This window comes from Telopea speciosissima, chromosome 4 (assembly GCF_018873765.1).
Source record: "Telopea speciosissima isolate NSW1024214 ecotype Mountain lineage chromosome 4, Tspe_v1, whole genome shotgun sequence".
Taxonomy (NCBI): Eukaryota; Viridiplantae; Streptophyta; class Magnoliopsida; order Proteales; family Proteaceae; genus Telopea; species Telopea speciosissima.
The window spans coordinates 35,579,049-35,603,244 of NC_057919.1; the positions used below are offsets into that span (position 1 = coordinate 35,579,049).

Consider the following 24,196-nt stretch of genomic DNA (forward strand, 5'->3'; position numbering starts at 1 on the left):
AGCCTCCCTCATTCCCAGTGAGAGTCTGACTCTGTCTCTCTCTTCTGTTTGACTTGAAATTCTAATGAGCTTAAGTGATGGGCTTGTAATTAGTGAAGAAGCAGAATCTAAAAGGGAATTAATATAATTAATTAATTTAAACATTAAAGGGCCTTAAATACATAGCATCAAGCCCATACTAGTTTAAAATAATTAATTACTAATTAGAAAATCTTAGAAATACCCCTGCATATCAAATATGCACCAACCCTCCACTAAATAACATCGTCGTCATGGAATCTAGGGCATGTACACTAGTACTGCTAAACCCCTAGTTCTGCTAAACCCCATTCCATGATACATGTTCATATTGGAGTGTCTGTGTACATGGTCGAAATCCGCAAAACATGTTAAACTCTTTAATCAAATACATAATTATAAATCATCATTTTGTGTGAAAATAGGTTTTGCAAAAACCATTTAATAAAACGGTACAAGATCTTGATTCAAATCCGACCATCCACAGATTGATTCCCCTTGATGTTCCCCAATCGAGTAGTGGAGACCATGTTGAGTGACTCTTTCACTCACATAATATTTACGCATTCCCAGAACACCAGTTTTAGTTCTCTTGAACCAAAGAATACGCTCACATCATGCAGTGACAAGGCCCTCTCAGGTATTGGGTCTCGATGACACATGTCTATCCCAAACCTACATCTGACAGTAATACATGAGGGAATTGACAAAATAAGATTCTTTGCCAATACACACATCAAGATGTGCGTACTAGCATTCGTACCCCAACATCAAACATGTCTAGGCATACCCAATGCGATGACCAGGTGATAAGGGCTGCCCAACCCAAATCTTAGTCGTGACTACCAATTTAAAGTAATACTTATGGACATACATTGCTCAAAAAGTTTATATCGCATGTAGTCATATTAAACACAAATGTATAAAATGTTTAATACATAATAAATCGGGTCGAACCAGACTGAACTGGGTTTGATGGACACACATATTCAACACATCTGCCATAAAATCTTGCTAGATCACATGTCAAAACAAGCTCTAGATTCACATTTTTTGCTAGATCTGTAACATCCCAGTATTCTAACCACGGAATTTTAATGTATTTTAGGAGTCAGGCGCATTTAGAGATTTTTCTTTGTGATGACCGTATGAGTTCTTGGAAGTCAAGGTATGCTATAATATAAATTGTAGCCATTGTTTAGGTGTATTTGCATGTTTTGATCACTAGCTTAATGATATTTGATCCTTACTATCCTATGGGAATTTAATATTGTAGATGCTTGTAATGTTGCATTGGTAATGGTAGTTTCGTAATTCTATGTATGACCATAGACTTATTAAGCATGATCTAGTGTAAGTACTATTACTTTTATATTTATGATATGGACTTTGTCTTTATTGGAGTTTATTTTAGTATCATAAACTATGGTGGTGCAATGTAGATATGTATACTTTATATGCATGAGCACTTTATATTAGCACTTTCTTTATTAGACATGTGTATTAAAGGGAGGTGGAGCTCAAGTGGTCTAGAAGTGAACCTTTGGGTTGGACTAAGTGAACCCTAATGGTTTAGTGAGGCTAGAAATGACCCAGGTATAAAGGGGCAATGTTAGTCTTTTAATTTAGAAATATCTTAGCACTTCACCACAAGAGGAAAGGAAAGAAAGAGAAAAAGGATTGATGAACAACACTTCAAGTTGGAGAATCCATTAGAAGACCTAGAGTTTGAGTGTGTTTAGTGAAGCAGAAGAGTTCAATGGCTTAGGGAGTGAAGGGGAACCAAGGATCTACAATCTATTTGAGATTTCGAGTGAGTTTTGAAGTATAATCTCTTAGAACTCATTTGGTTTTCCACATAAAGCTTAGATGATTCTATGAATACTAGTTTAATGTTGTTTATACTATATTGAACCCACTATGATAGTGTATTTGAAATATTTGATGAGAGTTTGGAGTTTCTTCAAGAAACGGTGAAAATGGTGTTATGGTATGGTTTTTCTTGATTCAAGGCTTGAATGGGAGTCCTCTTGTATGATTTGATGTTTTAATCTTGTATCAGAGTAGGTTTAGGTGTTTTAATCAGTGGAGACCGAACTCTTAGCATTTGGTGATGAAAAACCCCGAAAATCTCCAATTTTTACAGAATTTCTTGTATTTTCGGGATAGCATAGTACTGCTACAGCGAGTTGGCTAGACTAACCGGCGACCCAAATAAGCATTTGAAGGCTTCTAGTAGCCTCTGGTAGCAAAAGCTTATTTTTTATTTTGATTACCAAGACAATCTTATCGGCGTCTATTAGATTTCGGGTCTAGCATAGGGGTGCAAGTTTAGCCCTATCGGCTCAAACCCGCTCTGAGCCTGAACAAGGCCTGAGTTGAGATATCATGGCCCTCAGGGTGGGTCAGGGCTGGAAATTTCTAGCCTTGAGTCAGGGTCAGGTTGGGTCGGGCCAGGGTTGAGGTCTCAGTCCGAGCCTAGCTCGGCCCGACCCGGTCCTATTTCTAATTATACTATTAAATATATATATTGATATAATTTATATATTATAAACTTTAAATGTCACCCTCCTTTTGTTATATAATATATTATATATGAAAAAAATAAGTGATAATACATTTTATTATAGTGTTGATTTACATAAAATTGATAATTTTCTCCTCTACCCATTCCAATCCATGCATCTCCATTCCCCCTCCCCGTGATCAGGGCCAATCAAAGTCAGCCCGGCCCGACCCTGAGGGCGGGTCAAGGTTGGACTTTCTAGGCCCTGAGTTAGGGTCGGGTCAGGCCAGGGCCCAGCTAAAAAGACTTAGGGTTGGGCTAGGGTTTTATAAAGTCAGCCCAACCCGACCCTTTTGCAACCCTAGTCTAGCGTACAACATAAAATAAGAACAAAACAAAAATTGGTTCGATTTCGTTAAAAAATACGAATCGAACTGAGCTAAATCTAGGACTTAAAAATGACTAATTATACATTGATTGTTTAATTACCTCAGATCCCTGCCTCGAATAGAATATCAAGGATGGATCCCCAAAGTTCTATGCAGGACAACACCAAAGCTGCGGCTGTTTCCACCGCGAAATTATTAATGAATCAGAAACGGAGAGGAGATAAGACTCTCTCTTCTTCTTCCGACTATTTTTATACCCTTCGCCTGCCATGAATTTTTCCACCTACGATAATATACTGATCTGAAACTAAATTTGTCAAAGGTTGTTCAGAATCGCAAAATGTGAGATTTCATTTGAATACAAAAATTGCAAGAATGAACATGAAGCTCGGTCTGCAAAGGAGGAAGGAATCAGGATTTTGAGTACCTTAAAGCAAACTGAATGAGAAAGGATAGACCAGGAAGGATACCTGCAACTCATCTACCCTTTTTTCAAATCCTAAACGATTTGGGGAAGATGAGTTGCGGGCTTTTTATCTTTTTTCTCGCAATTTAACAGAATAGGTGCATTTGTTAACTTTTTAAAAAAGTAGGGAGCATGTGTAATTTTTTAAAATTGATAGGTGTTTTCATAATTACATGATACCTCAAGGGAGGTAAGTGAAAATTTCCTCTCTTTTTTCTTGTTAATTTATATAGAAAGATAATTTTTTTTTTTTTTTTTTTTTTTTTTGGCTCAACCTCGCGATTGCCCATAGGTCACTAGGTGTGCCATGATGTGAAGACTTATAAGAATTTGGGCATCCTTTCTTTAATGGTTAGATTTTAAGGATGTCTACCCAAGTCCCTAAAGGCTAAGGAGGCGGCCCTAGGTGGGGGTGGGACTCGGGGATAGTGATAATCAACGCTGCTATCTAGGGTGGGGGGGTGGACTCAATACCAAGACGAAGTCCTCAGCTTTGCAAACCACTAGCAAGATGCAACCACCTAGCTAAGCTAGTGTGGTGGGTGTAGGAGTGGAGATATTCGTGTCTTTTTGTTAGCTCTGGAGGGTCGCTTGCAACGTCATAAAAATTGGGATCAATTTAGTTGGAATTGGTCCCAAGAACCCTAGAATCGGCCATCAGATTTGAAAGCTCAGTGATTCTAGGGCTTCTTGGCATGAATCAATCGTGTCAAATTGAAGTTAGTCACGATCAATTTTGATCTAAATAGGCCAATTCACCGATCCAACTCCCAAGTACTCACTTGGGTAATATAAATAATGGGCAAGAGATCCCTATGTGGTTGTGTAGCCCCTGCACCAACACAAGGCTAATGAAAGCACGCAAAGGGGCATCACTGATGGGATTTTTTGTTTTAGGAAGGACTGCACGGTAATTGAGCGCACTTCTATATCTTGCATAGGAGCCACGCAATCAAGCAAAGTTCTTTTTTCCCACAAATAATTTGTAAGTCATTTTCTTCCCTTGGAAATGTTTAAGCACCACGAGATAAATCAAAAGGGTATGTTGATTGTGTAGTTCATAGTTTTGAGAATCGGATTATATGGCACAAACACATGCCGGGGACGGCTTCTAGTTGAACTTGCTCCAGTAAGCAGGTAAAGTAAAAAACATAGGGAATTAATGACGCATAAATGAGTGGATGTAGGTAAAATTTCTCGTGTGGAGAAAAATTTTTCAATTGATCTTGACCTTGAGCAAGTTTAGTTTTGTCTTGAATCTTTAGTTTAAAATAACTGCAAGATGCAAAGGAAAAAGGATCCGATTCTCTCCAGTTTCAGTTAGTTTTCATTGAAAATCCAAATCTGGAATGGAAACTTGGGCTATGTTTCGTATGCATTCCAAGAAATTATACCAAACGTAGCGTGTTAGTTTTCAATCTAAACATCTGGACCCACCATTTATCTAATGTATATCCGTCATCTAATCTTCTCAATCTTAACATTTTCTGAGTCTCGGCACCCAGCAGCCCCCTAAAGATCTCAACTCTAGATCATGGCTAAAAACAATACTTTGAAAGCGATTAGGATTATTAGTGGACATTTTAAAATTAAAGTTGTGTTTGGTATGATATTTTTGGAATACATTATCCACATAGAATGCAAACCAAATGCAGCCGTTGAATAAGCGGGAAATCATGTTTCAACCTGGTTTAACATATTGGTCTGTTACTCTGATTCAGCCTGGTTCAACCGGCCAACTGATCCCGTTCTAAGAACATGCCCATGTACAGATTATAGACTGCTTTAATTCTGTTTGAATAGGATGATTAAGAATTAAGAAAATAGCACTATGGCATGTGGTTCCATGGTGTAGTGGTTAGCACTCTGGACTTTGAATCCAGCGACCTGGGTTCAAATCCCGGTGGGACCTTTATTTTACCGGGCTTGGCGCAACCCCTACATCTCCCTTCCGGACTTTGAATCCAGCGACCTGGGTTCGAATCCCGGTGGGACCTTTATTTTACCGGGCTTGGCGCAACCCCTACATCTCCCTTCCCCCTTCCCCCTTCCCCCTTCCCCCTTCCCTTGGTCAAGGCCAATCAAGGTCAGCCTGGCCTATCGTCAGGTCAGGGCTGGGCTTGGGCCTTGCTAAGGGGATTCAGGGTTGGGCTGGGGATTTAAAAAGTCTGGCCCAACCCAACCGTATTGCAGCCCTAGTTTTTGTTTTTTATTCTCTCCCCTTTCAATCACATGTAGCATGTAGATGATACCATTTCCTGCACTATCATTGGTGTAATGTGAGAGATTCTTCCACATTGGACGCATGGAGAACCTTTTCCTTATTTTAATTGAAATCAATCATTCAAATTTACCAAAATTTCACCACATATAAGATAGAAAACACTTTCACAAGTTTACCAAATTATCTTTTGGGTTGGTTCAATTGTTCAAACTAGTCAAACCAGCTGATGGTTCAATCTAAAACTTCAGGTTATTTCAAGTTTTCGATGATTTAAATCGATTGGGTCAAGAATGGATTCAAATCGGAAAAAACCAGCCGGGTCGGACCAAAATGTGTCCCTATGACTCTTGTATCTTGGACCTAGTGCTTTTAAGAGATTTGAAAAGAAAGATTCGACTACTTTTCAATCGACAGTGTTTGCCATGAAGAATACCAAAGAAATTGACCTGCGGATGAGATCTCAAAATGCTCTTCCTGGACTAACTACTAGAAAACTACATTGAATTAACCTGGGTACTCACTTTAGATTCCTTCCGATCTCCTGGATGTTGAGAACGTGAGATCCTATGAACTATGACTAATAAAGTCAAACACTAGCTACATCCGCACGCAAAAGGAATTCGGTTCTGGTCCCCTCAAAGTGGGTCAGATAGCCAATCTATCATGGGGCCTATCAAAGTCCTGTTTTTTATAGCCTAGAGTGGCCATAGGGCTCGTTTGAGGTTTTTCTTAAACCTCAATTTGATGGGTTTCTTGATCTTGATCTGAGATGCGATGGCTCTGACTTACATCCACCATTTCAATTCAGTGTTGGCGCTTGAGGAATTTGAATTATATCAGACACACCACAGATTCAAATTAGAATTGTTAGAACTGAAAATAGAACCTTTTCCATATTCTTTTTTAATTTTTGAAAGGGAGAAATGCAATTCTTCCTAGCTCTTAGGGCTTTCTTAGCGGTTCTTTTTATTTGCAACAAAATCCTAGAGGTTTTGAGGTAATGAAGAATTTTTATCCTCTCAAATGGGGTGTAGTGCATCACACTTGAGCATTCGACGGTGGCCATGAGATTGAGAGGATGAAATTTAAAGGTGCACTTCCTAGTGCACCATCGGATGCACAAGTGAGGTTCATTGGGAAGTGCTCCACACTTGAAAGGATAAAGATCCATGAAAGAGACGTTTGACAAGCATGTGCTCTTAGTTGTTGGCTCTGAACAATTTTATGAGATTTTTTTATTTACATTTCATGAGGTGTTAAATGTGTTAAATAATTTATAATTTTAGTTTTTAATATTTTTATTTTAGGGTAAATTACACATCACCCCCTAGTTTTCAAACGAAACTCAGATCACCCCATGATTTTTCAAAAAACTCAAATCACCCCCTCTACAGTAATGGACTAACGGTGTTAGTCTGCTATTAGTTATTGGTGTGAAAGGACTATTTTACCCTTGTACTAAAACATTAGAATTAAATTTACAATACTACCATTCTTTCATCTTCAACATTGGTTAAGGGTAGTTTAGGGATTTAAATTTATTTAACTGGCTGACATCATCACTTAACAGTATAAAACTAACGGTAGGGACTAATTTGTCATATTGGGATCTAAACCAGGGGGTGATTTGAGTTTTTTCAAAAACCCGGGGGTGATCTGAGTTTCGTTTGAAACCAAGGGGTGACGTGTAATTTACCCTTTTTTAATATATTATATTTTAGTAAGAAAAAATCCTATCACTTCACATGTGTAGTTGTGTACTCGGAAAATGTAAAAGACAATGACTACTATAGTTAATGATAAGTCACTTCCAATTTTTTTTGGAAACCCTTTTTGTCCTTTGCTTAAATGTTTTTGGGAATAAGATAAGGAGCAATCAAAAGAAAATGTCTAAATTCTTAGTACACCTATTGAGGTATCATTTAGACTCTCCCTTTTTTATAGTGACCTAAAAGTTTTTCTTACTTTTAGGAAGTTCACGCACTATTTGATAACACTCCAAGAAACATGGTTCTCTGTTTTTCTGTTCTAAGAAACGGAAAAACACCCCAAAAAGCATTTAACAAATCCATTTTGTTTCTAGTGTTTTTTTAAACAAAAATAAGAATTATGTCATAGAACACATTTGACGAAACATAACTGAGTTGTTTTTCTGTTTCTTAGAACAAACTTAAAAAACTGTGCCCGATAAAAACACACAGCTCTCGCATTGTTCTCTCATTGTCCTCAACCCAAAGCAAGGGAACCGCTGCCAACCGGAGCTCACCGCTACTGTCCATCCACCCTCCAAGTACTCCATCTCTGAAACACTCGCCCCATAAACCTCTCTCTCTCTCTCTCATGATCCCTGGTTCTGAGTTCCCTCTTTCTTTTGTACCCTCTTTGAATTTGCCTTACAGTTTGATTCATCTGTAAGAAAAGGCTTTGTCTATGTTTTCTTTCTTTTCTTTTTCTTTCTTCATTACTAATTATCCTCTAATTTTTTTTTTTTTTGGGGGGTGGGGGGGAGAATTTCTAGGCTTCGTTAAATATATTAATCATTCACCCAGAAAAAATAAACTTTACGCCAGCAAAATAAGGCATCTATAGAATACTCCCCTTTGACTAAGATAGCATTAACAAATGAAAGTTATAGAAGTGACTCTTCATTTCTTTAAGGTAAGTAAAATATTCTAGGAAGCTTGTTCATGGGAAGAAATGTCACACCCCAAACCACCCCCTAGGCGGGTCGAGCGGGTAACCCGGATGTCAAACCACATTCGCCAAATCTCCAGGATCCAAAAGCAAACATCACTCAACAGACACACACCGCATTTACAAAATAATATTGGAAACAGAGTGCAACGGAAACTAAAGTGCTACATATATATATGAAAGAGCTACCATAAGTACATTGTTCAACAGTAGCCCATAACCCACAGTACATCATAACCAACTTACATACATGGCCTTTTCATAGCCCAGCATCATAAAACAAAATATATAAAAGCTGCATCTGTAAGCTATACAAAAGAAAAGTGCCAATCGGCTATCCACAAAAAGAATGTTCTATGAACATCAAAAAGAAAAGACAACTGCTATCAGATAAGCTCCTCCAGCCTAACTCTGTGCACCCGCATCAGAGGGATCACCTCCGTCGGGGTCCACACTAGAATGACCACGATCACCATCACCAAACTGTCTGTAATGATCCTCCCACCCAGGAAGATGTCCACCAGCAAAATCATCTAAAAGAAACAGTCCACGAGGGATGAGCTCCACCGAGCCCAGCAAATGAATAATAAATCATACAAGCAGGTACAACCATCATCATCATCAATCTACATGTTGGGTTCAATTTTATTACTCTAGTCCACCTAGCATCACAATTAAGTCACTAGGTATATGCTACTTGCAATGACTCGAGCAACAACCTCAGCCGCTCCCGTATCGATCTTCGGTTGCCACCTCAATCATTGCGGGTGGAACCCGCACTAGGATCAGGAGCACCGACTCCCTCCCTTGGCAGACCCCAAGTTAACCATGACAACCTGACTTAGCTTCTGCTACCCTCAGCATTCAGCAGCCCATGATCACCCAACACATGCACCCATGTTGGGAAGGGCTGTAGCATAAGGGTATGTTCACCTAGCCCAATGATCTACATGATAAGTATGAGTTGAGTGGTGTCAACCGTATCCCATTCTATAGGCTACCACAAACCTCATTTCCGAGTATGAAATGTACGGTGCTCCCGCAACCCATACTACGGCTCACCATACATTTCATTTCTAAGCCGCCTATTATGGCATCTAATCTAACAGTTCACATACCATGCATTTGATTCATCAGTTATTTTATCAACATGTTCATAACCACAGTCCACAGTTACATTTGTAATTCCAATGTCCAAAAGCAAATAAACAATAATATATCACAAATATTAATAATAAAAGTAATTTCATTATCTTCGATATGTTTACAAGGTTAAACCTACAAGGATGATCCAATATCCACTCACCTTGACTATACTCTGCCGGATCCAAAGACTGCTGGTTCGTAAAAGTGCATAGATGCGCATCGCCGGGCAGACAATCAAAGCCTAGGTAAATAAATTAGAAAAATCACATTAATACACACCAAATTACCCTAGGAGACTAGGGGTGACCTCGATCTAGCCTCCAAACCAAAGCAAGACACAAAACTGCCATGACAGCAGCAGTGGTCAATTGGCACTGGTCTATCCAATGGACCAGTGGCAATGGACCAGTAGGCTGTTGTGGCCCAAAATCAAAAGGTGTTTGAAGATTTAGACCCAAAGGGTGCCTAGGTACTATTTTAGGTAATTGCAGAGGTTTGGATCATGTTACCCAACCAAGAGCTGCACTGGTTGATTGGTATTGGTCCATCCAATGGACCAGTAGCAATGGATCAGAGGAGGTTACAGTCACAGAATTGGAAAGAGTTCACACTAAGGGTTTTAGATGGCACTGCAGTAGTCCCCTCAGTGATTTGAGTCATGGTTCCATACCAAATATGAGTTTGGTTACCCGAAACATGTCTCGGGATGTCAGATTGGCTCTAAACAGAGGTACAGTGCATTGTTTTCAACTAGGATTTCATGCAGAACCCTATGCAGGGCATCACAAACCTAAAAGTAGGCCAAGGGGCAGCACAGGTCTCAATTTTCTACAGTAGTCGATTCACAGTGGTTGATCCAATCGACCACTGCAATCAACCAGTGCATGAACAGCTCGAAAATTTAAAACTTTAAGCTGTTTTGGCCTGGATTTTTGGATCTATGGGTTGCATGGATGATCAGGACACATCATTGGGTTCCATGCATGCTAACCAACATATACATGGTGGAAATCCAAACATGCATAGGGGTTTGGAGCTTTCAGCTCATATGAACATCATACATGAACACAATACAAAGATCTACAGTTTTATACATGTTTAAGAAGGCTCTAACAGTTCTGTTATTGTAGGTAGGCCATGAACTCATCATATAATTAAGTACAGAAATTCTTACACCTATAATACTAATCTAAAGTTAGCTATGGGTGTGAGGATCAGCCATCCAAGGCTAGCAATGGCAGTAACAGTGTGTGTTCCTCATGAGAATGATAGATAATAAGCCAGACATAGCAAATCCATGCATGCATGCAAAGATCCAAGCATATAAGGTTAGCAAAGCATGGTTTTCATTGTAAATCTCATGAGAACAAGGCTGTATAGTAGGTTTCATAGTTCACAGTAGGGTTACAGCCATGGAAATTGGCAAGAAATAGTGGGGAAAGGCTGGGTTTGGGCTTACCTTGAAGGGTCCAAGTTTAAGGATGAGTTCTAGCTCTTCCCTCCCTCTTCTTCCCTTCTCTTTCTCCTTCTCCTTCTCTTCCTTCTCTCCAACGAACTAAGCAGGGGAGGTTTTTTGGGCTGAGGGCTGGTTTATATATATACCCAGCCACTAAGGCCTGTTTGCCAATGGTGTTTTACAAGAAACACATTCTTGAAACCCATTCTCCCCTGCAAATGGCTTTAAAGTGGGCCCCACATGATCACATTGTTAGGGAAATATTTCCTCGGGTCATTCTAAGTACGGAGGGGTGATCCGGGGTGTGAAACACTGGGCCCCACGCATCTGAGATGCATTCTGTGCAGTATAACAGTACTGGTCGATCCAACTGGTTGTTCCAATAGAATAGTAGGGATGGACCAGTAGGTAAAACCCTGCTGTTTTTGCATTTGAGTCCCACCGAGGCCTGTTCCATGCCTAGGGCATTGCCCTCGTACAATTTGTGGCCATTAAACCTCGTTTAAACATTTAAACATGAATTTATTCCTGTTTTGGTCAAGCAGTGGTTGTACCTTAGGTTGTCCATCAATTTGTGTATGGAACAGCAACACAGGTCTGGTAGCTGCCTCTGGATTGGTAGGTATGATATCACTGGAGATTCCCCTTCAAAAATGATCACCGGGTCGGTGCACCACAGGTTATGTAAGAACCATGGATTCCGAAGAAATCCAAATTCCCCGATAGGAGGTTGATTCTTCATTCGAACCGGATCTTGCCGGTGAAACCTAAGGCACATACCCTAATTCCTCCTAAGAGGGTAAACGGGTCAATAGGAAGCCACCACCTAGAAAGGGTCTAGGACCCATAAATGTTCCCACTAGGGAAAGACTAATAACTCAATGGATAAAGGTCGTGGTCTACCCAGATCATCGGGCAAGTGTCACGTTACCGACTGGGAAGGTGTGAGGCACCCAGTCCACCCGGCCCAGAGCCGATCGTCCTTCTTTTGGCCATTGCTAGAACTAAACTTGCTTGCAAAACCTAAAGCTAATTATTCTAGATTTAAGTCATCCTAAAACTGGACACCTAAGACTAGGTATCTATGTACAAAGATTTACAACCTAAACAAAATTTCTAAATTATTCTAGGCTAAAGTGTAAGAATAATTTAGACAAATGATTTAGTTAACTAAACATTACACTAAACATGTAAAGATATACTAAGCACGGAGCATGGAATACGGAACATTGAGTGTTTGAGTTAAAATAAAATCGCAAGTGTACGGGACAATCGTAGCTACGGGTCGAACACGAGGAGATATACGCCACTCTATTTAACTAACTTAAAAGTAATGCAAATTGAACCAAATTAAAGTATTAAATTAAACTAATTAAACTAACAAAAATCAATGCATCATAACTCATAAGCATCTAACAAAATTAAGGGATTAAATCGGCGTCCTAACACATGAGCATCTAACCTATCAAACTAAAGCGAATTGAAAGGAATAAAAATGCAGCCACACATACTAACCACATAAAAAGAAATAAGGGCATAAAAATGCATCCACAAACCACAACCATATAAAATTAAAATAAAAGAAATAGAGGGAGAAGAAGAAGAAGATAGAGAGAGATAGAGGAGATGGAGAATGAGATTGAGAGTTTAGATAGTAAAACCTGGATGTGCTTGCATGAATATAATTGAAAAGCTTGAATACTTGCATAAACTTACCATGGCTTCCTCTTCTAAATCTTCAAGTCTTGTCATCAACTTGAGAACTTAGACTAGAAGACTTAAAACCTAAACTAGAATTAAGAAATTACACCCAATTGAAGACTTAAATTGAAATTAAAGCATAAACTAAACCTATTATAACCATTAACTAAAAATCATAAAAGCAAACTAGAACTTAGAAAAGCCAAAAATCACAAATTAGAAGGAGAAGAAGAGAAGAAATTTCACTAAGTGAATGAGCAAAATTTACAAGAGAGGTAGGGGGTATTTATAGGGGAGAGGGGAGAAGAGAGAAGAGGGAAGTGTAGGAGAAATATTCTCTAAGAAAAGAGAATATTCTCTTCTCCTTCCTCCTTTACATTGTTTTGAATCCCAAGAAAAAAGAAAAAAAATAGAAAGAAGGAGAGAAAAGAATATTGTTTACATAAACTTTCTATTTCTAGAAAAGTAAATTTCTAATTCTAACTTGTGCTTCCTTTTCTTTGTAGATATCTTCTCCAAGCAATAAAATCAAAGCATCTTCAACCTTTCATAGATGAGAAAATATCTTTCAAAATGAATCTTTCTCAAGTGAAATTCCAAGAATGCCCTTGAAAAGTTGGAGGGGAGAGAGAGAGTGATGACTAGGATTCCACTCAATCAAATAACAAAATCCCCAATGTGTCCTCTAAAAATCGTGGGGCATTAAATGCAGCCCATAAAAATCGTGGACACCTTGTGGGCCTTAAAAATTAATTGAATCTAACGGCAATGTGAGTCCCTCTATATGGGTAGCAGTCCTTCTCTCTCTTCAAGAATGCAAAATTATCGAAACGGTCCTATACTTGCAGTAGATCTCCACCATTGCTTAGAAATATCTTCTATGATGTCAAAAACGTCATTGGGCAGTGGTAAACTGACTATGGGCTTGCACTACAGCTCCTTTCTGACCCATTATCCTTTCTTGGGCTGAAAAGAATAATCAATTGTACGGTGGGCTAGACGAATGCGTACTTGCGTTCCGTCATGTCCAACTTGCTCCAAATTTAGTCCTCTTACAGTCATGGAAGAAAAAATGACAACTTTACGTGTAACTTGGGACATGCAGCTCCCGATATTCCAGAATAGCCCAAAACCTGAAAAACACAGGAAAGCACCAAAGTAACTCTGTCCAATGTGGTAAAATGTATGCTTTATGCCCTAAGATTTCACACATAAATGTGCTCATCATTGAGCATGGAGCAGAGAACATGGAGCATGATAATCCAGCTAATCAAATCATGAGGATTTTAAAAGCATTCACGGGCTAGATGACGGGCTAGCCCAACTCCCATCCTAAAGATCGCGCATCTACGTCCCGAGGGATCCCTAAATCAAATGTATCTCAACTCGGGCCACTGGTGGGCGCTCTTTCTCTCTCTCACACTCTAAATCTATGATTGGTCATTGGGCCAGTACTTGGACGCCCACGACCTAGACGATTCCTAAATAGGATCTCAAGTGATCCGAAATGGGGTGGGGGACCAACATGAGAATTATGCCGAAAAGACCAGAATTTAAAATCCCGATAAAAGTCACAGGCTCATTGGTTTTCACGGCATGATGTCAAGATCACATGAAATCCTACATTCTACCCAAAATGGTTTTTGAAAATTCATTTGGAATCTCATAACCTCGATCCGAAATTGATTTGAATTTGAGGGAGGTACTTATTTAATCCTAAATTATAAACTAAATGCACTCATAGGCCCAAGCTCTCCACTCAACCCAACCCTGGTTGATGGGTCAAAGCCCAATCCAAAACTAAAAATCAAGTGGGCCCACATCCATATGGGCCACCCACCAAATAAAATCCATGTTCGATAATCGATACCCGAATAAAATCAAAATGAGCAAAGGGAGCTCAAACCCCCCTCCCACGGCCCAAACACCGAGACAGGCCTAAGGCATAGGCCCAAAGTTGCCATACATGACTCAACCTTGGTTGATGGGTCAATGCCCAAACCAAAATTAAAGCCAATTGGGCCCAAATTCACAATCTTAAAAGTCTGAAACCCAATTCCAAATCTGGGATGAAATTTGATCAAGCCCACAACAAATTGAAACCTAGACCTAATCATCAAAATCCAATTAAATATCAAATGTGACCTAAGCCCAGCCCACAGAACACGGTCTGATTCAAGAATTAGCTCATGAAACCTAAAGCCCTAGACTGGTAAACCGCTTCAATAGCTTAAATAACCCTAACCCAAGACTCAAAATTGATAACTAGCTCCTCCTTCATTAAATTATATTAATTTAGAATAGCCCAAATACCCAAATATTTGGGTTCAACTCTCAGTCATTGAATCGACCGACGCAAACAAAAGAGAAACCCAAGTTTCAAGATGGCACAAAGAATGAGCAGTGAAAGAGAATGACTATAGCAGAATTTTCTTTATCCATCAAAATTAAACTTGACATAGTCACCACCATGAACACATCAAGGCAATCCAATCAGCAACCGATCAACACAAACAAAACTATAGAACTATGGGGACGGGATCATGCATCATATGACTTTATAAAATAAATCTCACCAACTAATGAACACAATCCCATATATTACAGCATAGACTCATGGAACATCGCAGCAAATATCACGTACAAAAGAGAGAATTAGAACCAGGGGACTATGGTCATGGCTTAAAACTGAAAATGCCAAGAGGTCAACAAGGGAGGGGGCATGGCAGCACAACACATAATGGCATTTCAGAGATTCAAGACCGAGCAAAACAAGGGAATTGAAGCAATGAAATAGAAACAGATTACATATGAAAATCAGAGTAAAATAGGGTAAATAAAAGAGGAAGAAAGGTCTGAGGGTCTTCTTGGAGCTCTCTAGTGCTGCCGTCAGTATGCTCGAAGGAGGTATGGAGATTATTACAAATCAGGAAAATAAAATGGGAAAGGGGTTATTACAAATGCAATAAAATAAAAACCGTTATAACCCCAACTACAGCACGCTAAACAAGATGAAAATAAAAAATAAAAGAGGAGGAAAAAACATGAATAGCAGAGATGAGCATCGTCTCTGTTGTAACAGCAATGGCGGCAAGAGATGGGGCAGCAACCGGAATCAATCGGCCACAACCATCCTCAGGAACCATCGCCATCGCCGGCGATGTCGTCTTCCCTAGCTCAGAGAAGCCTCCGGCTCTTCTTGTCTCTGCGTTTTTCACTCCTTCCCTCTAACACACTCTATCTCCCTCATTTTCTTCTTCGTCTTTTCCTTCACTCTGCCTCACTTTCTCTCTTTTCTCTCCTTTCTCTCCGTTTTTCACTCTCTGTAACCCCCCTTTTCTCTCTGCATTTTTGTCATTTTTTCCTCTCTATGTTCCCTTTCAAAGACGATGACCCATCTCTCTTTTTTTTCTTTCCTCGTTTTCCTCCCCTTTTTCTCCTCTCTCTCCATTTCCCCTTTTGAGAATGATGGCTGTCCTCCCCCCCCTCCCCCCCCCCCCAAAACATTCCCTTCTTTTCTTTTTAAAGCCCTCTCTTATCCACTTAGGGTTTAGGTCCCCAACTGCTCAGTCAAATCCTCAGGAGGAAGGACCACGATCTCATCTTGGATGCGTGGCGACAAGCCAAACTGTCGAAGGAAACGAGAAGGTATGTAGAAACTGGTGCGGGTCAACCCCATTAACTTCACATATCCACAACTGGGAGTATTTAAAATTGGCTTTCTTCTTGAAATATGAACAGTGCAATATGTTTTTGTAATCGATCTTAGTAATTATGATCAGTAAAGTGTTCTTCATTTAATGTCATTTACATCAGCTGTTGAAATGTTTATTTCTTTTTCGTCTGGAGTCATTTGAATTGCCAGAGTTGGAAGCTAGAATGTTCCCCAAGATTTTCAGAGAACCCCAGAATATTGTTTCCTCTGAAAATCCCCTGAAGCCAGAGTACTTCCTCGGATTTTCAGAAAGTTAGTTTGAATAGAATTTCCCCCGAAATCCCTTGAAGCCAGAGAGCTCCCAAGGATTTTCGGAAGCATCTCATTTTTGCATGCGCATCCTTAGTTCGGTCAATACTAGTGAGTATTGGCTGGCTATGGCAGATTGCCAATCACAGTAGCACACACTTATTACTTGATTTTGCATGAATTGTCGATCGATCTTTTCCGATTTTGGTTTTATCGTTGGATTTGCATTTGTATTTGCACCTCTGCCATCCCTGAGCAGGATGTCGGCGGTACATGCTCCGGGTGACGAATTATGGTGATTCTTGTCTTTGCCTCTCGACTGGTACACAGGTCTCGATCAAAGATGGGCATTCTATAGACACCTAATTTATGTCACCCCCCTGACAATGATGACACGCGGAGAACCGATGACTTCCATCTCAGACACTTCAACAATAAGGAAAATGCGAGGCTTGGTCCATGCCAAGCCCAAAAGAGAAGTAGTGAAGAGAGTGTGGACTTAGCCCATGGAAAAGCCCATTGGTGCCAAGTCCATAAGGGGGTGCCACAAGGCATCTAAAGGGAATAAAAAAAAAAGGATAAAACAGAAAAGAAAACAATAAAACCTAAACCCTAAAGGGGGGTAAAATAGGTAAACTATTTTTAAAATATCTAAAGTAGGGACAAAATAAGAAAATTATTTTAAAGGTATGTCTAAACCTAAAAGGTGGGAGGGTAAAATAAAAAACAATAAAATAAGATGGGGGTTAAAATGAAAAAACAATAAAATAAGATATACCTAAACCTAAAGATGGGGTAAGATGGTAAAACATCCAATCTAACCCTAAAGTAAAGAGGGTAGGGATATAAAGAAAAGATTCTAAAGTAAGAAGGGGCGGTCATTCTCAAAAGACAAGAGAGAGAGAGAAAGGGACAGAGGAGGGAGAGGATTAAAAAAGGAAAGGTACAAAAACAGAGGATGGACGGAGAGAAAAGAGGAAGAGTTAGAGAGGAAACAGAGAGAAAAACGAGAGGAATAGAGAGAGAGAAAGGGAAGTGAAGGAAGTGCGTTTCAAAAGATTCGTCTGAGATCGCTCGCTGGAACTCTCTGAGCCGGGGAAGACGATTCTGCAGTGGCAATGGTGATTCTCGAGTGGCAGCCCTCGATCTACCACCTATTCCTCTTCTCTGAAACCCAAGGAAACGACTCACCGATTACATCTTCTCCAAATCCCCATTTCTAATCTCCACCAAACCCATTTTCTCACTTCCATTTCCGGTTATTGGTATCTTATTTGAGAGAGACATCTGCAGCAGCCACGGAGAAGACGATGGTGCATTCGTGAAGGGCTGCTTTGGTTCGAAGGGTTCTGCTTTGGTTTCATTTTCCATTTCTGCTTGTTTTTATTTATTATTTTGTTTAGTTCCATGTGTAATCAAACTCCCTTCCCCATCTATTTTCCCAATTTGTAATAACTTCCTCCACCCTTAGAGCACTCCCGATTGCATTGGGAGCTCCAAGAAGACCTGTAGGTATATCCCTCTTCCCTATTTTATTTCCCTTATTTTATTTGATGTGAATAAATCTGTCCCTGGTTCACCATCCATCTCCTTCTTTCTTTTTAGGGAACTTTACACATACTACCCCTGAGGTTTGACGAAAGGATATTTTTATCCGCCAGTTTTGGAAAATTCTACGTACCCCTGAGGTTTGCAAATGATAACAATTAAACCCATTCCGTTAGTTTATGACTAATACTGTTAAAATCAAAAGGCAAAATGACAAAAATGCCCCTTCAAGGGAAAAAAAAAAAAAAACCTGTAACTCATCTTCCCCAAATCGATTGGAAAAGATGAGTTACAGGTATCCCCATCGATTGCTCCATCCATGGCTTCTAATGGAACACTTCAAGCTTGGCAAAGAGCTTGAAACACTTAAGTTGAAGGGATCTGAATCAGAGCACAAAAATAATGATGCAGTGAAGACTGATGAGGATTTGGATTTGACGAACCGATGGAGAACCAACAGGGAGGTTGAGGCGCCAGTTTCTGTTTCTGAAAATATTGACGAAGAGGCTCTTCTCCTTCTCGCCACCTCTGAATTGAAATCACCGTCTCTTTCTTCAATTAAAACACATGACAGCGTTTATTATTCATCCACTGAAGCTTCCCTTTGCTGGAGAGCCTTAGCCACGTCAGATTTCCATGACAGACACCTGCTCGAATATGGTTAGGGTTTCTTCCTCGCGTAATTCCTATATTTGATTCTTTTATCGTTACACACGCACACAGACAGAGACAAACGAATTAACTTGAGGAACCGAAACATTTCAATTTGTTTTTGTTATGTTGTAATAATAAAAAACAGAGATAAATCTTAAGGTTGCAGAAAGAGAGGTTTTTGCTGAGAGAAGCTCTACTTTCTCTTTTTTCCTTCAGTGATGAATAGCCAACAGTTATCGATTTCTCAAAAAACTAAGAGCAACCTATTTCGTTCAGAGAGGTTTTTCAATAAAACCTATAAAAAAAAAGCTAATCTTCCCAATTACCATCTGGTCTTTATTTGTTATTCTCAGAGAGAAGAAGCTTTTCAGTAAAACCTAAGAAAAAGCTAATCTTGCCGGTTACAACCTGGTCTTTATTTGTTATTCTCTATTTTAATCCTTTTTCCAGCTCTGTTCAATCTCTCTTCTCTCTGTCATCCTCTGTCTTATTCTCTGTATTAATCCAACTCTGTTTAAGCTCTCTTTCTCTCTGTCGTCCTCTGTCTCTGTTGTTTGAGTCACAAGTCTGTTTTTTAAGCTTATCTTCCACACCACCACCTCTTATTCTCTATTTTAATGAATTTTCCAGCTCTGTTCAATCTCTCTTTCTCTCTATTGTCCTCTGTCTCTGTTGTTTGAATCCCAACTCTGTTTCTTCAGCTTATCCTCCACACCATGTCCTTTGAGAGTTCTCGCAATTGCAACTCGTTGCAATGAGATGAGGCTCAAGGCCGGTGATCAGGTCTACTCAATTCTTTTCTTCTCTTTTTGTTCCAGCTGTTAGGTTCAATTTGACGAGATTTGTCTATAATACTTCGTAGTTCAAGATTTGATATTGAATTTGAAACCCTAACTCGTAACTCAAATAATTCCAGAAGAGATCTCAGAGATATGGCGAAGTCAAAGAACCACACTGCGCATAACCAGTCACTCAAGGCTCATAAGAATGGAATTAAGAAGCCCAAGAGGCACAGACACACATCCACCAAAGGAATGGATCCCAAGTTCTTGAGGAACCAAAGGTATGCTAGGAAGCACAACAACAAGACCGGTGGATCCGGGACCGAGGAGGAAGAGTAAACAATGGAACACTACAACAAGACCGTTGGATCCGGGACTGAGGAGAAACAAACGAAAAACTCTTATGTGTCAAATTGGGGAAGATGAGTTGTAGGTTTTTTTTTTTTTTTCTTTTATAAGGATAATTTTGTCCATTCACCTCCTCTTTTTTTTAGGTTCTTAGAAGGGTAATTCCATCAATTCAAGTTTAATTTTTAACAGTGTTAGTCATGAACTGACGGAATGGGCTTATTTGTTACCGTTTGCAAACCTCAGAGAGGTACGCAGAATTTTTCAAAACTGGGGGGTGAAAATATCCTTTCGTCAAACCTCAGGGGTGGTATGTGTAAATTTCCCTTCTTTTTATTGTTCTTTCATGAGTCTGTGAAATAGTATCATCTGCTGTGAATTGATTTAACCTCCTCTTTATTTTCATTTCGTTTGTCCATACTGCCATGCCCCCAATCCCCTATTGTCATGTTTTGGATTGAATGTTATGATCCTACGTTTGCTTTGTTACCCCTGTTGCATGCTCCCCTCCCTCTGTTCGGAATTACCCATCTTACCTTTAATCTGAGTATTTGATCCCATATCATCTTTACAATCTCTGATATTGGATTTCTTACCTTTTGTTTCCTTTTTTATTTGTTCTTGATATAGCTGAAATAGCTTGAATTTTGTGTGCAAAAGTTTTTTTTTTAAATTCCGCCATTAATTCTGTGATATTCGAATCGGGCTGGGTAATGCATGATGTGGCCCCTTGGGTCAAGCCAATTGGGCTGGGTGGTGCATGATGTGGCCCCATGGATCAAGCCAATCGGGTTTTAAAGTTCGGTTCTAGAATGCAGAATTTCAGATTTCAAAATTAGTATGTCTTGGATTTGGTTGAACCGTAGGGTCCATTTCGATACCCGTCTATTAAAATGATTAATCTCAAAATTTGAACCGGCCCATTGGAAATGGGCATAGTTTTGGATAACGGGCCATGTAGATTCCAATTTGGGTCCCTTTTGATTTGAGGCCGATTGGCCTTTTCTAAAATCCCGATACAAGTCATAGGCTCATTGGTTTTCACGGCATAATGTCAAGATCACACGAAACCCTACGTTTTACCCAAAATGGTTTTTGAAAATTCATTTGGAATCCCATAACCTCGATCCGGAATTGATTTGAATTTGAGGGAGGTACTTATTTAATCCTAAATTATAAACTAAAATGCACTCATAGGCCCGAAGGAATGGGCCCAAACAATCCACACATGGTGTATCCTTAGTCGGTAGGCCTAAACCCAAAATAAAGTCCAAATCCACTTCTAGGTCTAAGGCATAGGCCTAAACTCGCCATACATGACTCAACCTTGGTTGATGGGTCAGTGCCCAAACTAAAACTAAAATTCAAGTGGGCCCAAATCTACATGGGCCGCTCACCAAATAAAATCCGTACCCGACAATCAATACCCAAACAAAATCAAATGAGCAAAGGGGAGCTCAAACCCCACCCACGGCCCAAACACCTAAAGGGCCGAAACCCATTCAAATATTCTTACAATCCACGGATCCAGGTGCTGCAATGGCCCAAGCTCGGCCCAAAAGAAATCCACATGAAAGTTAGACGGGCAACAATCTTAGCCGTTGCAGCCCCTGGACCCATACCTCAAATTGGGCCATATCCATGTTTTATAACTTCAGACTTAAACCTATTTCCTAATCCATTGAATTATTAATGTTGGAGGCCCAAACCAAACCCAGGCCCAATTTTGATCACATGGCCCACTGTCGAAAAGTCCATGCCCACTTCCCACAGACGGATTAACCTAGAACCAGGCCCAAAAGCCCAAACCGGATTTGACAAAATCCTGAAAATGGCAAGAAAAGGCCAATCGCCCTCAAATCAAAAGGGGCCCAAATTGGAATCTACATGGCCCGTTATCCAAAACTATGCCCACTTCCGATGGGCCGATTCAAATTTTGAGATTAATCATTTTAATAGATGGGTATCAAAATGGACCCTACGGTTCAGCCAAATCCAAGACATACTAATTTTGAAATCTGAAATTATGCATTCTAGAACCGAACTTTAACCCGATTGGCTTGATCCATGGGGTCACATCATGCACCACTCAGCCTGATTAGCTTGACCCAAGGAGCCACATCATGCATTACCCAGCCCGATTCGAATATCACAGATTTAATGGCGGAATTTAAAAAAAAACTTTCGAACATGAAATTCAAGCTATTTCAGCTATATCAAGAACACAAATAAAAAAGGAAATAGAAGGGAAGAAATCCAATATCAGATTATAAAGATAATATGGGATCAAATACTCAGATTAAAGGTAAGATGGGTAATTCCAAACAGGGGGAGGGGAGCATGCAACAGGGGTAACAAAGCAAACGTAGGATCACAGCATTCAATCCAAAACAGTACAATAGGGGATTGGGGGCATGGTAGTATATGGACAAACGAAATGAAAATAAAGAGGAGGTTAAATCAATTCACAGCAGATGATACTATTTCACAGACTCATGAAGGAACAATAAAAAGAAAGAAGGAGATGGGTGGTGAAACAGTGACAGATTTATTCACATCAAATAAAATAGGGATATACCTGCAGGTCTTCTTGGAGCTCCCAATGCAATCGGCAGTGCTCAGAGGGTGGAGGAAGTTATTACAAATTGGGAAAATAGATGGGGAAGGGAGTTTGATTACAAATGGAACTAAACAAAATAATAAATAAAAACAAGAAGAAAAAGAAGTCTAAAGAGAATGGTAGAGATGGATCCTCAGATGAGGAGAAATCTGACAAGAAGAGTAAGAAGAAGAAAAGCAAAGAGGATGAGGGTAATGATGCCTCAAGAGTGCCTGCTAGCACAGCTGCCAGTGATGAAAGAGAGCGAAAAAAAAAAGAGAAGAAGAAAAAGAAGAAGCAAAAAGAAAAAAAGGGAGAGAGGATTAAAAAAGGAAAGGAACAAAAACAGAGGATGGACGGAGAGAAAAGAGGGAGAGTTAGAGAGGATTTAGAAAACGAGAGGAATAGAGAGAGAGAGAAAGGGAAGTGAAGGAAGTGCGTTTCAAAAGATTCGTCTGAGATTGCTCGCTGGAACTCTCTGAGCCGGGGAAGACGATTCTGCAATGGCAATGGTGATTCTCGAGTGGCAGCCCTCGATCTACCACCTATTCCTCTTCTCTAAAACCCAAGGAAACGACTCACCGATTACATCTTCTCTAAATCCCCATTTCTAATCTCCAAACTAGGTTTAGATATTTCTTTTTTCTCTTTCCGCTTTACCCCTTCCCTCTTTTCTTTCTTCTTTTTATTTTCCTTTTTTACCCTCCCCCTTTAATAGGTTTAGGTTTTTTTTTTTTTTTTTTATTTCCCATTTTGCCCCTGTCAAATTAATCCCCCAATGGGCTTGCATCATTTGATTTTTGGTGTGTGAGACAGAGATTACCGGTACTCCATGTATCATCATCGCCAGGGAGAGTAACAAAAATCAGGTGTCTACAGGTTGCTGGTGGGTAAGACCCAGGATCCATCGGGTTCCGGACCTATATTCAGAGTTCGGGTCAGGGTCCGATAGGGGTGTCAATACCCAACCCGAACCGATAAAACCGGCCCGAACGAGGCCGGACCACACCGGACCGATCTCTTATTGGATCGGGTTCGATTTGTGGATTCAGGGAGCAATCGGTTTCAGTTCGGTTCGGGCTAGTCCGACGGTGCACCGGTGACTCGAACCGTTAGACCCGAACCCAAACTGAACCGACCCAACCCGATAAATGAGTAAATCAGTAAATGCCTAATGCCCCATTGCCCCTTAAATGCCCTAATCACTTTCACTCTCTCCGTCTCTCGTCTCGAGTTCTCGACTCTCACTCTCTCAGCGGCTCAGCTGCGGCAGCGGCCTCACTCCTCAGTCCTCAGCCACTCAACGACACTCACTCAAGCTTCAAGAGTTCACGCAATCAAGCCTCAAGGGCTCAAGGTCACTCGGCAATCTGCACTCAACGGCACCGGCATTCGGCAATGGGCAACGGCACAAGCGCAAGTCGCATTTCTTTGTTTGATTGTTTCTATTAGCTATTTAGCTATATGCCTTTGTGTGCCTTTGTGTTTTTTTTTTTTTCCAACGGCCCTCTGTTGAATATTTTTTAAATGGGATCTGACTCTCCAAGCCCTCTGGGTTGGGCGAGGAAAGGTTCTCCCTCCTTCTTCTTTTTCTTCTTTTTCTTCTTCTTCTACTTCTCTAGTAATGTAAGAAGAAACAAGGCAAAAGCTTCATTAATTTGTCTCTGTGAAGGGTTAATCATCATCTGAAACATATCTATA

The 24,196-nt window shown here is 40.1% G+C and overlaps 1 protein-coding gene, 1 long non-coding RNA gene and 1 other non-coding gene across 3 annotated transcripts; 2 read left to right on the forward strand and 1 right to left on the reverse strand.

Moving 5' to 3' along the window:
• Window positions 1-1,401: 1,401 nt before the first annotated feature.
• On the reverse strand, window positions 1,402-22,714 carry LOC122659979. Its single transcript, XR_006332593.1, has 3 exons — window positions 22,608-22,714; window positions 18,479-18,493; window positions 1,402-1,411 (listed from the first exon to the last, which is right to left on the reverse strand). It is a non-coding gene; the product is annotated as an uncharacterized LOC122659979 (long non-coding RNA).
• TRNAQ-UUG lies at window positions 5,220-5,291 on the forward strand. Its single transcript has one exon. It is a non-coding gene; the product is annotated as a tRNA-Gln (tRNA).
• Window positions 19,699-19,893, forward strand: LOC122659978 (60S ribosomal protein L29-1-like). Its single transcript, XM_043855144.1, has one exon. The coding sequence runs from the start codon at window positions 19,699-19,701 to the stop codon at window positions 19,885-19,887; it is 189 nt and encodes a 62-aa protein (XP_043711079.1). The 3' UTR covers window positions 19,888-19,893.
• Window positions 22,715-24,196: the final 1,482 nt, after the last annotated feature.